General features: G+C 23.1%; 1 protein-coding gene across 1 annotated transcript in view; it reads left to right on the forward strand.

Annotated features, from left to right (window-relative positions):
* The window catches only part of LOC117171869 (vacuolar protein sorting-associated protein 11 homolog), a 70,021-nt gene that overhangs the window by 26,833 nt on the left and 30,045 nt on the right, over positions 1–13,143 (forward strand). The window contains exons 7-8 of the mRNA XM_033359510.1: positions 832–1,065; positions 9,317–9,617. Of these exons, the coding sequence (XP_033215401.1) occupies positions 832–1,065; positions 9,317–9,617 (535 nt within the window). The remainder of the gene's footprint in view (positions 1–831; positions 1,066–9,316; positions 9,618–13,143) is intronic.

Below are 13,143 nucleotides of genomic sequence, written 5' to 3' on the forward strand. Positions count from 1 at the left end.
AATGTTTAATTTAAAAAAATTCTAGACAACTTCTAGATCTCTCAATGCTTTGAAATTCCTTAAAATGATATCATTTTGAAAATTTTAAAGTTCATTGATTGATTTTTTAATTTGGAGCATTGAAAATGATAACGTGGATTTATATTTTTTTATATTTAAAAATGTTCGTACTTTCAATTTTGTACGAGTAATCTATTGAGCATTTGAATACAAAATTTTTTAATTAAAAACTTTTAAATTTCAATTTGAAAAGTTTAAAATTTAACAGTTCCACTTTAAATGCTTTTATTTAAATCTTAGTTTTTATTGCCTCAAGTGGAAAATTTTGTAGCAACTATTTGTTTAAAAATTCAACAATTTTGTTTAAAAGTCATCTCTTTTGTTTCAAAATTCAACTAATTTCTTAGAAAATTTACTTGTTGAATAAATTAATATTTTTGTGTTAAAAGTCAACTGAAATCTGTTTTTAGATGATGATTTAACTATTTTTGAAAATGCAACTCTTTGGTTAAAAATTAATTTTCTTTGATTGAAGATTAAAATATTTTGTTTAAAAATTTTGGTTGAACCGCTATCTTAAGAAATCATTTTTTTTTTTTTTGAAAATTCACCTCTTTGGTTGAAAGTTTCACAACTATTTTGATGGAAAATTAATTTTTTTTTTTTCAAATTGAAAATTCAATTCCTTGGGTAAAAGTTGAACTACTTTGTTGAAAAATATTTTTTTTTAATGAAAGTTCATCTTTTTGGTTGAAAATGTAACAATTTAATTGAAAATTGACTTTTCTTTTGCTGAAAAAAAGTTTCTCTAATTATTTTTTGAATTTTCAGTACGATAGAACCAATTCCACCCGGAGCGGATAAACACATGATAACTGTTCTCGATATTCAAAATAAATTCATCGTATTTTCCGCCTCGATGTTATCAGTCCAGGCGGTTTTGTCCGAGTGGGGTGGATTTTTTATTCTGAGTGGGGACAGCAAACTCTATCATCTGGACGAAAAAGATTTGCAGTCGAAACTTGCTCTTCTTTTCAAGAAAAACTTATACGACGTTTCGATTAGGTATATATTTTTTTTTAATTAAAAAAAAAATTAATTCCTCATACAGGCCTCATAGACCGGTCCCTAAATCCCCCTTTTTTACCCCTATAATCAATTAAGGTCCCTAAAGAGTCAGGTATTTTGAAGAAATAGCAAAAATCAGGGAATTTCTGTAAAAAGTAACTAAAAAAAAATATTTAGGACTGCTACATAGTCATTATTAGTCACTTTTTTTCTTCTGAAGTCACTTTTTAGACACTTTTTAAAATGAAAATATCAGATTAGTCACTTTCTCTCCATAAATTAGCTCTTTTATTTCAGGTCATTTTTTAATATTCCGAGAAACTTTTAATAGATTTTTATAATTTATAGGATTTTTTAAAGACTTTTAAAGAATTTAAAAAGATTCCATGGAATTTAAAAATAATTCAATTAATTTGATGGGATCACAAAGAGTTTAAATTATTTTTAGGAGAAAGAATTTCAATGATTTTACAATATTTTAATGGATCTCAAAGAATTTATTCACGAAAACTGAGAATATTTTGAAGTATGTTTTCAAATGCCTTGGAATTTTCAAGATCATTACAAAAAAAAATTCTACAAAAAATTTTGATGTTGAAAAGTCATACTGAAATTTAAAAAAAAAATGCAAATTCAAATATTATTTTGAAAATTGCTCTTTTTAGTTAAAAAATTCATCAATTTTCGTAGAAATTGTATTTTTCTTAAATAAAAATGTAACTACATGTTTTAAAATTCAACAATTTTGTTTAAAAGTAATCTTTTTCGGTTGAAAAGTCAACTATTTTCGTAGAAAATTTGTATTTTTGGGTTGAAAATTCAAGTATCTTCGTAAAAAATTTACCTATTTTTAATTTAAGTTTTGATGCTAAAAAGTAAAACTGCAATTTGAAAAAAATGAAATATATTTTATGCAAATTCGTTTATTCATTTATTTCAGGATAAAGAATTTCAATGATTTTAATGGATTTAATAATATTTTAGTGAATCTCGAAGAATTTATTCACGAAAAGTGAGGTATTTTTTAGGGTTTAAAGATGTAAAGAGATTGGGAATTCTCTTGAATTTTATGAATGCACTTGAATTTTTTTAATGAACTTGAATTCTTATAAATTTGATCAATTCTACTTAATTCATTGAAATGTTTTTATTCTTTAAAGTTTTTATTCAATTGAGTCAGAGGATCGATTGAGACAATGATCAAAGGATTTGAAATATTTTTTCCAAATTCTTTAGAATCTTCAAGATACTTAAAAAAATTTATTTTAAAAATTATGATGTTGAAAAGTCAAACTGCAATTTAAAAAAAAAATGAAAATGCAAATCTTTTTTTGAATATTTGTCTTTTTAATTAAAAAATTCTTCAATTTTCGTAGAAATTGCATTTTCCTTGAATAAAAATCCAACTAAGGTTTTTAAATATCCACAATTTTGTGAAAAAGTCATCCCTTTTTCTTTAAAAATTCAACTTTTTTATTGAAAATTTGTCTTTTTGGATTGAAAATTCAAATCCGTTTTGGTTTAAAAATGAACTATTTTCTTAGAAAATGTATTTGTTGAAAAAATTTCCTATTTTGGTGTTAAAAAGTCAACTGAAATCTTTGTTCCGATGAAAAATCAACTATTTTTTGTTGGTGAAAATTCGTCTTTTTAAATTAAAATTAATTCATCAATTTTTGTAGAAATTTCTTTTTTCTTGTATCAAAATCCAACTAAGGCTTTGAAAAATCAAAAATTTTGTTAAAAAAATCATTGTTTTAAGTTGAAAATTCAACTATTTTGTTGAAAATTCGTCTTTTTGGATTGAAGATTCAAGTCCCTTTGGTTTAAAACTTAACTATTTTCTTAGAAAATTTACTTTTGAATAAAAATGTAATTACGTGTTTGAAAATCCAATAATTTCGTGAAAAAGTCATCCTTTACAGTTGAAAATTCAACTATTTTCCTATAAAATTAATATTTTTGGGTAAAATATTCAAGTATCTTCGTAAAAAATTCGCCTATTTTTAATTTATATTTTAATGTTAAAAAGTCAAACTGCAATTTAGAAAGAAATTGAATGTATTAAAATTCATTCATTCAATTATTTCAGAATAAAGAATTTAAATGATTTTAATGGAGTTTATAATATTTTAGTGAATCTCGAAGAATTTATTCGCGATAAATGAGTTATTCCGTAGGATTTTAAAGATTTGAAGATATTTGGAATTTAATCTGAATTATTATTAATTTATGCGAAATTATTTGTAATTCTCCCTAATTTTATAAATTCTTCTAAGTTTTATGAGTTCAATTGAACTTTTTGCAATTCACTTGAATTCTTCTAAATTAACTCAATTTTACTTGAGTCATTGGATTTTTTTTATTTGACATTTTAAAGATAATTTTCAAGATAATTTAAAAAAAAAATCTTTTAAAAATTTTGATGTTGAAAATTCAAACTATAATTTGAAAAAAATGAGAATTCAAACATTTTTTTGATAATTTGTCTTTTATATTTAAAAAGATCATCAATTTTCGTAGAAATTCCATTTTTTAAATAAAAATATTATTACGCGTTTGAAAATTCAACAATTTTGTTAAAAAGTTGTCTTTTTCGATTGAAAATGCAACTATTTTCCTAGAAAAGTCCTATCTTTTGGGTTGAAAATTCGAGTATCTTTGTAAAAAATTCACCGATTTTTAATTTATATTTTGATATTAAAAAGTCAAAGTGTAATTTGAAAAAAGTGAAATATAATTTATTCAAATTAATTCATTCAATTATTTCAGGATAAAAAATTTAAATGATTTTAAAGGATTTTTTTTTTAGTGAATCTCAAAGAGTTTGGAATATACTCTGAATTCTTATTCATTTATCCTAAATTATTTGGAATTCTCTTAAATTTTATGAATTCACTTGAATTTTTAAATAAATTTGAATTCTTCTACATTTACTTAACTGTACTTAATTCAGTGGATTTCTTTTATAATTTTTTAAAGTTTTTATTCGACATTTTCAAGATCTTTAAAGTTTTTCTTAAATATTTGAGATTATTTCAAGAGATTACAAAGAAATTTTTAATGGTTTTCAGTAATTCAATGCGATTTCAAATGATTTTAAATATTGTAAGGCCCCTGTAAATTATTTCCAGACATTTTCAAGAGTGACAAAAAGTTTCAAGAGATTTCATATAAAAGGATTTAAAATTTTTTACAAATTTTAAAAGATTCAAAGGCATGTTTAAGAGATCTAAAGAATTTCAAGGGATTTCCAAGGGTTTCAATAATTTTAAGGGATTTAAAAAAAAATTGCCTGTAGTTTCGAAGAATTTCGGAAGATTTGGAAGGATTTTAGAGGACCTGTAAAATTATAGGATCTTTTAAAATATTCCAAAAGATATTAAAAGAATTTTTGCTATTCATTTTTAACTCGACCTGAATTCTCATTTACTTGTACTAAATATTTTTAAATCCTTTTTAATTCTTCTAAAGTCATTCTCTTGGATTTTTAAAAATTTCCTTGGATTTTTCTGAATCCACTCAATTTTATTTAACTCCACGAATTTTTTTCATTTTTAAAAGTTTTTATTCAATTAGTCCTAAATGCTTTTAGCTCGCCATAAATTTTTATGAATTTAATTGAATTTTTCTCGCTTCCCTTAAATCGCTCTAAATTCCCTCAAATATTATTGCAATCAATCAAATTGTTTTGATTTCTAGAAATTATTCCATTTTATTTGAATTCTTTTCAATTTAACTTGAATTGTTTTTTAATTATTGGTCACTTTTCAATTTTACGGAATTGAATGGAATATTTTATTTTCGAATTTTTTTCCGAATTCATTTGGATTATTTTGACTTAAAATTCTTTTGAATTTAAAGTTTGTATTTGAAGAGATTTGAATTTTTTATTTCACCCTGATTACTTTAAAATTCTTTAGAATTCTCTTGAATTTTTGTTTTTGTGCTTGGAATTTTCTGAATTCACTATATTATAATTAATTCAATGGATTTTTTTGAAATTTCAAAAGTTTCTATTTAATTGCTTTTAAATTCTGGTAACTACTATAAATTTTTATGAATTTGATCAAATTCTTCTCATTTTTAAAAATATTTAAAAAGATTTGAATTTATTTGGAATTTATTTATTTATTTTGAATTTCTTTAATCTACTTGAAAAATTCTGAATCCACGCCATTCTATTTAGTTCAATGGATTTTTAAAAAATATCACCAAATTTCACCGAATTCTTCTCTTTACCTGAAATTCCTCTAAATTCATTCAAACTTTACAGAATTCAATGCAAATTTTTCGATTTTTTAAATCTTTTCCAATTCATTTGAGGTATTTTAAATATAGCTTGAATGGTTTTGTAGTTACTAATCACTTCTTTGCTTAGAAATTAGTAGGGCCTCAAAGTTTTTTTTTTTTTGCAATTCACCCTGAATTCTTTTAAGTCTTTTGAATTCTCTTGAATTTTTTTAATTTACTTTAATTCTTCTGAATTCACTCAATTCTATTTCATTCAATGGATTTTTTTGCAGCTTAAAAATTTGTTTACAATTCATTTTAATTACTTTGAATTTAGCTTAAATTGTTTGCTTTTTTAGTTTTGTTCTCTCTTCAATTTTTTTAAGTTACTTGAATTCTTTTGAATCCACTGAGTTCTATTTAATTTAATGAATTTGTTTTCATTCACAAATTTTGTTGTTTAGTTGCTCTTGAATTCTTTTAAACTCGCCGTAAATTTTTGTGAATCTAATAAAATCGAATATTTGAAGAGATTTGAAATTTGTTTTTGGAATTCGCCGTGAGTTCTTTGAAATCTTTGAAATTCTCTTGAATTTTTGCAATTTACTTGACTTCTTCTGAATTCACTTAGTTCTATTTAATTCGGTGGATTTTTTGCATTTAACCAATTTTTTCCAAGTCATTTAAATTATTTTGAATTCAGATTGAATTCTTTTGAAGTTTTGTAGTTTTTTCATTTTTTAAATTTAATTGAATTCTTCTGAATTCACTCAGTTCTATTTAATTCAGTGGATTATTTTTAATTACAATTTTGTTTTAAATTAAATTTAATCGAATTCTTCTCGTTTATCTTAAATTCCTCTAAATTCATTCCAATTTTACGGAAATAAATGGAATTAAATTTTTTTTTTTAAATATTTTACAATTCTTTTGAAATTAGGTAAATTGTTTTGTAGTCACTAGTCACTTCTTTGGTTAGAAATTAGAAAGGTTTCAAAGATTTGAAGAGATTTGACATTTCTTTTTGGAATTCACCCTGAATTCTTTCAAATTTTTGGAATTCTCTTGAATTTTTTCACTTTCCTTGAATTCTTCTAAATTCACTCAACCCCATTGACTTAGATGGAATTTATTGCACATTTAAAATTTTTTAAAATTCATTTAAATTATTTTGAATTTAGCTTGAATTGTTTTATAGTTTTGTTCTTTTTTTTTTTAATTTACTTGAATTGTTCTGAATTCACTCACTTCTATTGAATTTAATGTATTAATCTTTATAAAAAAAATTTTTTTATTGTTTCTGAATTCTTTTAACCTCACCGTAAATTTTTATGAATTTAATCGAATTCTTCTCGTTTATCTTAAATTCCTCTAAATTCATTCCAATTTTACGAAAATCAATGGATCTTTTATTTTATTTTCCAATTCATTTGAACTCTTTTGAATTTAGATAAATTTTGTTTTTGTCATTAGTCACTTCTTTGGTTAGAAATTATAAGGTTTTCAAAGATTTAAAGTGATTTCACATTTTTTAATTCGCCTTGAATTCGTGTACATCTTTGGAATTCTCTTTAATTTTTTCAATTTATTTGAATTCTTTTAAGTTCAGTCAATTCTATTTAATTCATTGGATTTTTTGCATTAAAAAATTTTTTTCAATTCATTTGAATTATTTTGAATTTAGCTGGAATTATTTTTCATTTTTGTAGTCTCTTGAATTTTTAATTTAATTGAATTCATCTTAATTCACTCAGTTCTGTTTACTTCAATGGATTTTTTTATTACATTTTTTTATTTTAATTGGTCCTAAATTCTTTTAACCTCACAGTGAATTTTAATGAATTTCGTCCAATTCTTCTCATTTACCTGAAATTCATCTAAATTTGCTATAATTTTACGGAAATCAATGGAATTTTTCTAATTTATAAAATTTTTACCAATTCATTTTAATTCTTTTGAATTTAGCTAAATTGTTTTGAATTCTTATGAATTCATTATGAATTTGTTGCACTTTGAGCCCAAAAATTACTCTACGAGCGCACAGAGGGCCAAAAAAAATGTCCTTTCGCAAATTGATTTTCAGAAGACAATTATAATCCGATTTTAACTTTTTTTCGAAATGAAAGCCAATAAAATTTCGCATCGGACTATCATGGACTGTTCTTAAACTTTTGTTTATTTAATAAGAAACATGAAAAAAGACTTTTGAATTATTAATAATTAATAATTTAAAAAAAATTAGTTATATTCAAAAATTTTTTAATATATTTTGCTTAAAGATGAAAATATGTTTAAATTAAAATTTTAAATAAAATGTATGTGTATATAATTATTACTTTAATATAAATTGTTAAAAAATTGATATAGACAAGTAAGTAAATGAAAATGGTTCCGTGGGGATTGGCGACGATTCGTCACTTGATTCACACAAAATTTGAACAATTTATGGACAAAAAGAGTATTTTAGTTGAATTAATAAAACTTAATACATAATTTATTATTTCAAAAGCAATTTTTATAAACAAATATCCATTTAAAGTATTTTTGATCAAATAAATAAAGTTTTGTCTATGGAATTGATCACATATTACTTGGAAATAAAACCTAAGTATCATATTTGGTCACTAAACAAAACTGAATAATTGTTTAAAATAAATAACTTATAAATGTCTAAGAACATTTTGTTGGCATCGAAAAAATCAAGTTTGTACCTCCAGAAATAGCCAAATAGTGCATTTATTAAGGTAGTTTAAACAATTGTTAATATTTATTTCGAGGCAAAATATTATACTCAAGTTTTATTTCCAAATAATATGTGATCGATCACATTGAAAAAAATTTATTTATTCCACCAGAAATACTTAGAAATGATATTTGTTTATAAAAATTGCTTTTAAAATAACAAATTATTTATTTTACTAAAAAAACTCTTTTTGTCCATAAATTGTGCAAATTGAGTGAGAATAAAATGAAGAATTCACTTATTTGTTTATAACAAATTCAATCAATTTTTTAACATTTGCATTCCCTTTGAACATCTTTTTTGGATAGTTGCTTTCAGTTTTCTATGTATTTTTGATCAAAGTTAGCGAATTCAGAAGGATTTAAGTAAATTAAAAAAATTGAAGAGAGAACAAATGTCAAAAACAATTTAAGCTAAATTAAAAATAATTCAAGTGAGTTGGAAAATATGAAACAAAATAAATTGATTTCCGGGAAATTGGAATGAATTTAGAGGAATTTAAGATAAACGAGAAGAATTCGATTAAATTTATAAAAATTTACGGTGAGGTTAAAATAATTCAGAACCAACTAAAAAAAAAAAAATCCAATAAATTAAATAGAACTGAGTGAATTCAGACGAATTCAAGTCAATTAAGAAAAATTTAAGGGAAAAAAGTACAGAACAATTCAAGCTAAATTAAAAGTAATTAAAATGAATTGGAAAAAATGTTTAAATTACAGCAAAAAAATGCATAGAATTCAATAGAATTGAGCGAATTTAGCAGAATTCAAATAAATTGAAATAATTCAAGAGAATTCCAAAGATTTAAAAGAATTCAGGGTGAATTCCAAAAAGAAATTTGAAGTCTCTTCAAATCTTTGAGACCCTTCCAATTTTTATCTAAAAAAGTGAATAATAACTACAAAACAATTTACCTAAATTCAAAAGAATTCGAATTAATTGGAAATTTTTTAAAAATTACATTGATTTCCGTAAAATTGGAATGAATTCAGATGAATTCAAGGTAAACGAGAAGAATTCGATCAAATTCATAAAAATTCACGGTGAGGTTGAAAGAATTCAGGACGAATTAAAAAAAACCTTTAAATGAAAAAAAAATCTGTTAAATTAAATTGAAAAAAATGCAAGCGAATTCCAAAGATTTACAAGAATTTAGGGTGAAATAAAAAAAAAGAATATTTTTAACTCATAGGTACTGTGAGGCCTGTTGATATTATTTTGATAACGAATTGAGAGAGAGAAGTCTAAAACTTTTGTTTTGAAATTTAGGATAGCAAAGAATCAACATTACGACACAGAAGGATTGGTCGACATTTTTAGGCAATATGGTGACCATCTTTATTCGAAAGGCGATCATAATGGAGCGATAGAACAATATATTAAAACAATAGGAAGACTGGAACCAACGTATGTTATCAGAAAATTTTTAGATTCCCAGCACATTGATAATTTGACTACTTATTTGCAAGCTCTTCACAAGCAAGGACAAGCGACTGAAGATCACACGACTCTTTTGTTAAATTGTTACACCAAACTGAACCACACGGACAAGTTGAAAGAATTTATTATGGTAAGTTCAGTACTATTTTTGCGAGTTAATTCAAATTTTTTAATTCTAACTTTCGCAACTTACGAATTTATTATTTCAAATTCAAACAAGGAGCTTTTAAAATATAAAATATAAAAAAATATATATGTATATAATTGTACAATTCGAAAGTAAGGGCCATCACAATTGAATATTTTTTATTTCGATTGTTTGCAAACAGAAAAATATTTTAAATTCAACATTTTTAAACAGAATTTATTTTAAATGGAAATATTCAAAGAGATTTTCAATTAGAAATCGTCTAATCTTTCGAATTCGGAGATTATTTACTTTCAAAATTTTCCCCTTCTCAAGTAGAAAAATTCCTTAATTTTTAAATTTTACTCTTTTAAGAACATTTTTTAACGATACTTTTGCACTCTTCTAAGTCCACAAATTGTTGATTTAAAATTTTTCGCCCTTTCAAATAAAAAAAGGTTTACTTTTCTCATTTTCCCCTTTTCGATCCTAAACTTTTTTTAATATTAAAATGTTCTCTTATTTAATAGAAAAATTCGTTATTTTTTCATTTTTTACCTTAAAAATAAAAAAAATCGTAATTTCAATAATTTTTCAGATTTAACTTTTATGTAAAAAATTGATATTACTAACGGACAATTTGTTCAATTTTGGAATTTTCCTCCTTTCAAGTGGAAATTTGTTATTTTAAACCTTTCCCCATTTTCAGATACAAACTGTTTACTTTTCAAATTCTCCCCTTTTCCAGTCTAAAAATTGCATACTTTTAAGGGTTTCCTTTTTTCTTTTGCATTTTAAAAATAAACAATTGTTCACTTTTCAAAACTAGCCCATTTTTTGAACTAAAGAGATTGTTAATTTTTTTAAATTGGCATTCTTTTAAGCCAAAAATATGTTCACTTTTTAAGACTGTTAACAATAAATTTTTACTGTTTTAAGTTGACTAATTGTTGATTTTAAAATGTTCGCCATTTTAAGTAAAAAATGTGAAATTTAAAAAATATTTCCTCTTTCAAATAAAAAAAAATGGTTTACTTTTTAAATTTTCCTCTCTTCGACCTGAAACTTTTTTAACTATTAAAAATTTCTTCCATTTTAAATAAAAAAGTAGTTCTTTTTTTCATTTTCTATCATTCAAATAAAAAAATTGTACACAAATAATGTTCATTTCATATTTTTAACATTTTCCCTCTTTCAACTAAAAATTCTGGACATTTCCTAACTTTTAAATTGTTTACTTTTAAATTAGAAGAGTTGTCTACTTTTTAAGTTACACTTCAAGCCAAATAATGAATAAGAAATTGTCTAATTTTTCGAATTTCGAAATTGTTTACTTTCGAAATTTTCCTCTTGTTAAGTAGAAAAATTATATAAATTTTTATTCAACAGTTTTTCACTTTTTCAGTCTAAAAAGTATTCAATTTAAAAATTTTGCCCCGTTTAAGTAAACAATTTGTTGATTAAACATTTCTCCATTTTGAGATAAAAATGGTTTACTTTTTGTATTTTCTCCTTTTTTGGTCGAAAATTTTTTTAATTTTAAATTTCCCCTCTTTTGTGTAAAACCATTCTTTAGTTTTTAAAAATGTTCTTTTTCTAATAAAAAATAGTTTACATTCAGAATTTTCCTCTTTTCAATCCTACAAATTTTTTACTTTCAAAGTGTTCTCTCGTTCAAATAAAAAAAACCTTATTTAAAAAGATTTTTCTGCTTGCAAATAAAAAGATTTTTACTTTCAACCTGTAAAAATGGTTAAAAATAAAACAAGGGAAATTGTTTATTTTTCAAATATCCTCTTTTTAATTGGAAGAATTTTTGCTTTTTATGTTTCCATCTTTTAAGCTAAAATAGCAAACAAAAATTGTCTAATTTGTCGAATTTGAAAATTTTCTACTCTCAAAATGTTCCCCTTCTCAAGTGGAAATATTTTTTCTTTTTAAATTTCCCTCCTTTTAAAATAGATTTTTTTTTCATAAGTTTCATCTTTTTTATCCACAAAAATTATTCAATTTTTATATTTTTCCCCTTTTAAGTGAAAATTTGTTATTTTTAAACCTTTCCCCATTTTCAAATAAAAATGCTTTACCTTTTAAATTATTCCCTTTTCTGGTCGAAAAATATTATACTTTTAAATCTTTCCTCTTTTATGTAGAACATTTTTATTTTTCCTCTGGAAATTATATAATTTTTGACATTTCAAAATTTTCCTTTTCTGAACTAAAAAAATGGGTATTTCATTCAAATTTGCTTTCTTTCAAGACGAAAATATTTTTAGTTTTTAAGGTTTACATTAAATTTCTTAACGATAAATTGGCATCTTTTAAAAAAAAATTAACACAAAATTTTCATCTCATAAGTCGACAAATTGTCAATTTTAGAATTTTCGCCATTTTATGCAAAAATTTGTTATTTAAAAAATGTTTCCTCTTTGAAATAAAAAAAATCTTTTACTCTTCAAAATTTACTCTTTTTGAGCCGAAATTTTTTTACTATTAACATTTTTTCCCGTTAAAATAAAAAAATTCTTTATTTTTTGCACTTTTCACCTTTAAAGTAAAAAATTGTTTACTTTCAACGTGCAAAACTCGTTAAAAATGTGATATTTTTAACATTGTTAACATTCAAATTGTTTAATTTTTAAATTCTCCCTTTTTTTGGCCAAACAATTTTCGACTTTTAAGTTTTTCTTATTTAATGCGAAAAAATGTGTAATTTTTTAAATGTGTCCTCTAGAAATAAAAAATTCTTGATTTTCCAAACTTTCTCCTTTTTTAATGAAAAAGGTAGATTTTTTTTAATTTTCCCATTTTCAAGCCCAAACACTTTTTAATTTCAAAATTATCTTCCATTCAAAAAAAAAATGAATTAGTTTTTCAATTTCTCGTCTTTCAAATTTTTATCAATATATTTCAATATTTTCCTTCTATCAAAAAAAAAAAAAATGGAAAACCACCTAATTTGGAAATTGCTGATATTTTAAATTATCCTCTTTTCAATTCGAAGAATTGTTTACTTTTAAAAATTCTCCTGTTTCGAACCAAAAAATTGTTAACTTTGTAAGTTTTTTCCTCTCAATCTGGAATACTTTTGAATTAAAAAATTATGATATACTATTATAAGTCCAGAATTTAACAATTGTAAACGATTATAAGTGCTTCATTCTTTGTTTTTTAGTTTTAAATGTTTCTATTTAAAATTATGCCTTCTTATTTGAAAAAAAATATTAAATTTCACATTCGACTATTTTAAAACTGTCCAATTTATAAAGTATCAAACAGAAATTATGAAATTTTTAGAATTTTCAACAAAAAATTATGCAACTCTAAAGGATTTCAAATAGAAATTGTACAATCTGCAGAATATTAAAAGTGTTCAAAATAAAACATTTATTTTTATAAATATAAAAGTCCTCAAACTTCAAATTTCTCAACAATTAAAGTTTTCAGTTTGAAACCGTCCAATTTTTCACTAGTTGAATTTCAATTAATTAAAATCACACGGAAATAATTTGCAAATATTTAAAATATT

This window comes from Belonocnema kinseyi, chromosome 1 (assembly GCF_010883055.1).
Source record: "Belonocnema kinseyi isolate 2016_QV_RU_SX_M_011 chromosome 1, B_treatae_v1, whole genome shotgun sequence".
NCBI lineage: Eukaryota > Metazoa > Arthropoda > Insecta > Hymenoptera > Cynipidae > Belonocnema > Belonocnema kinseyi.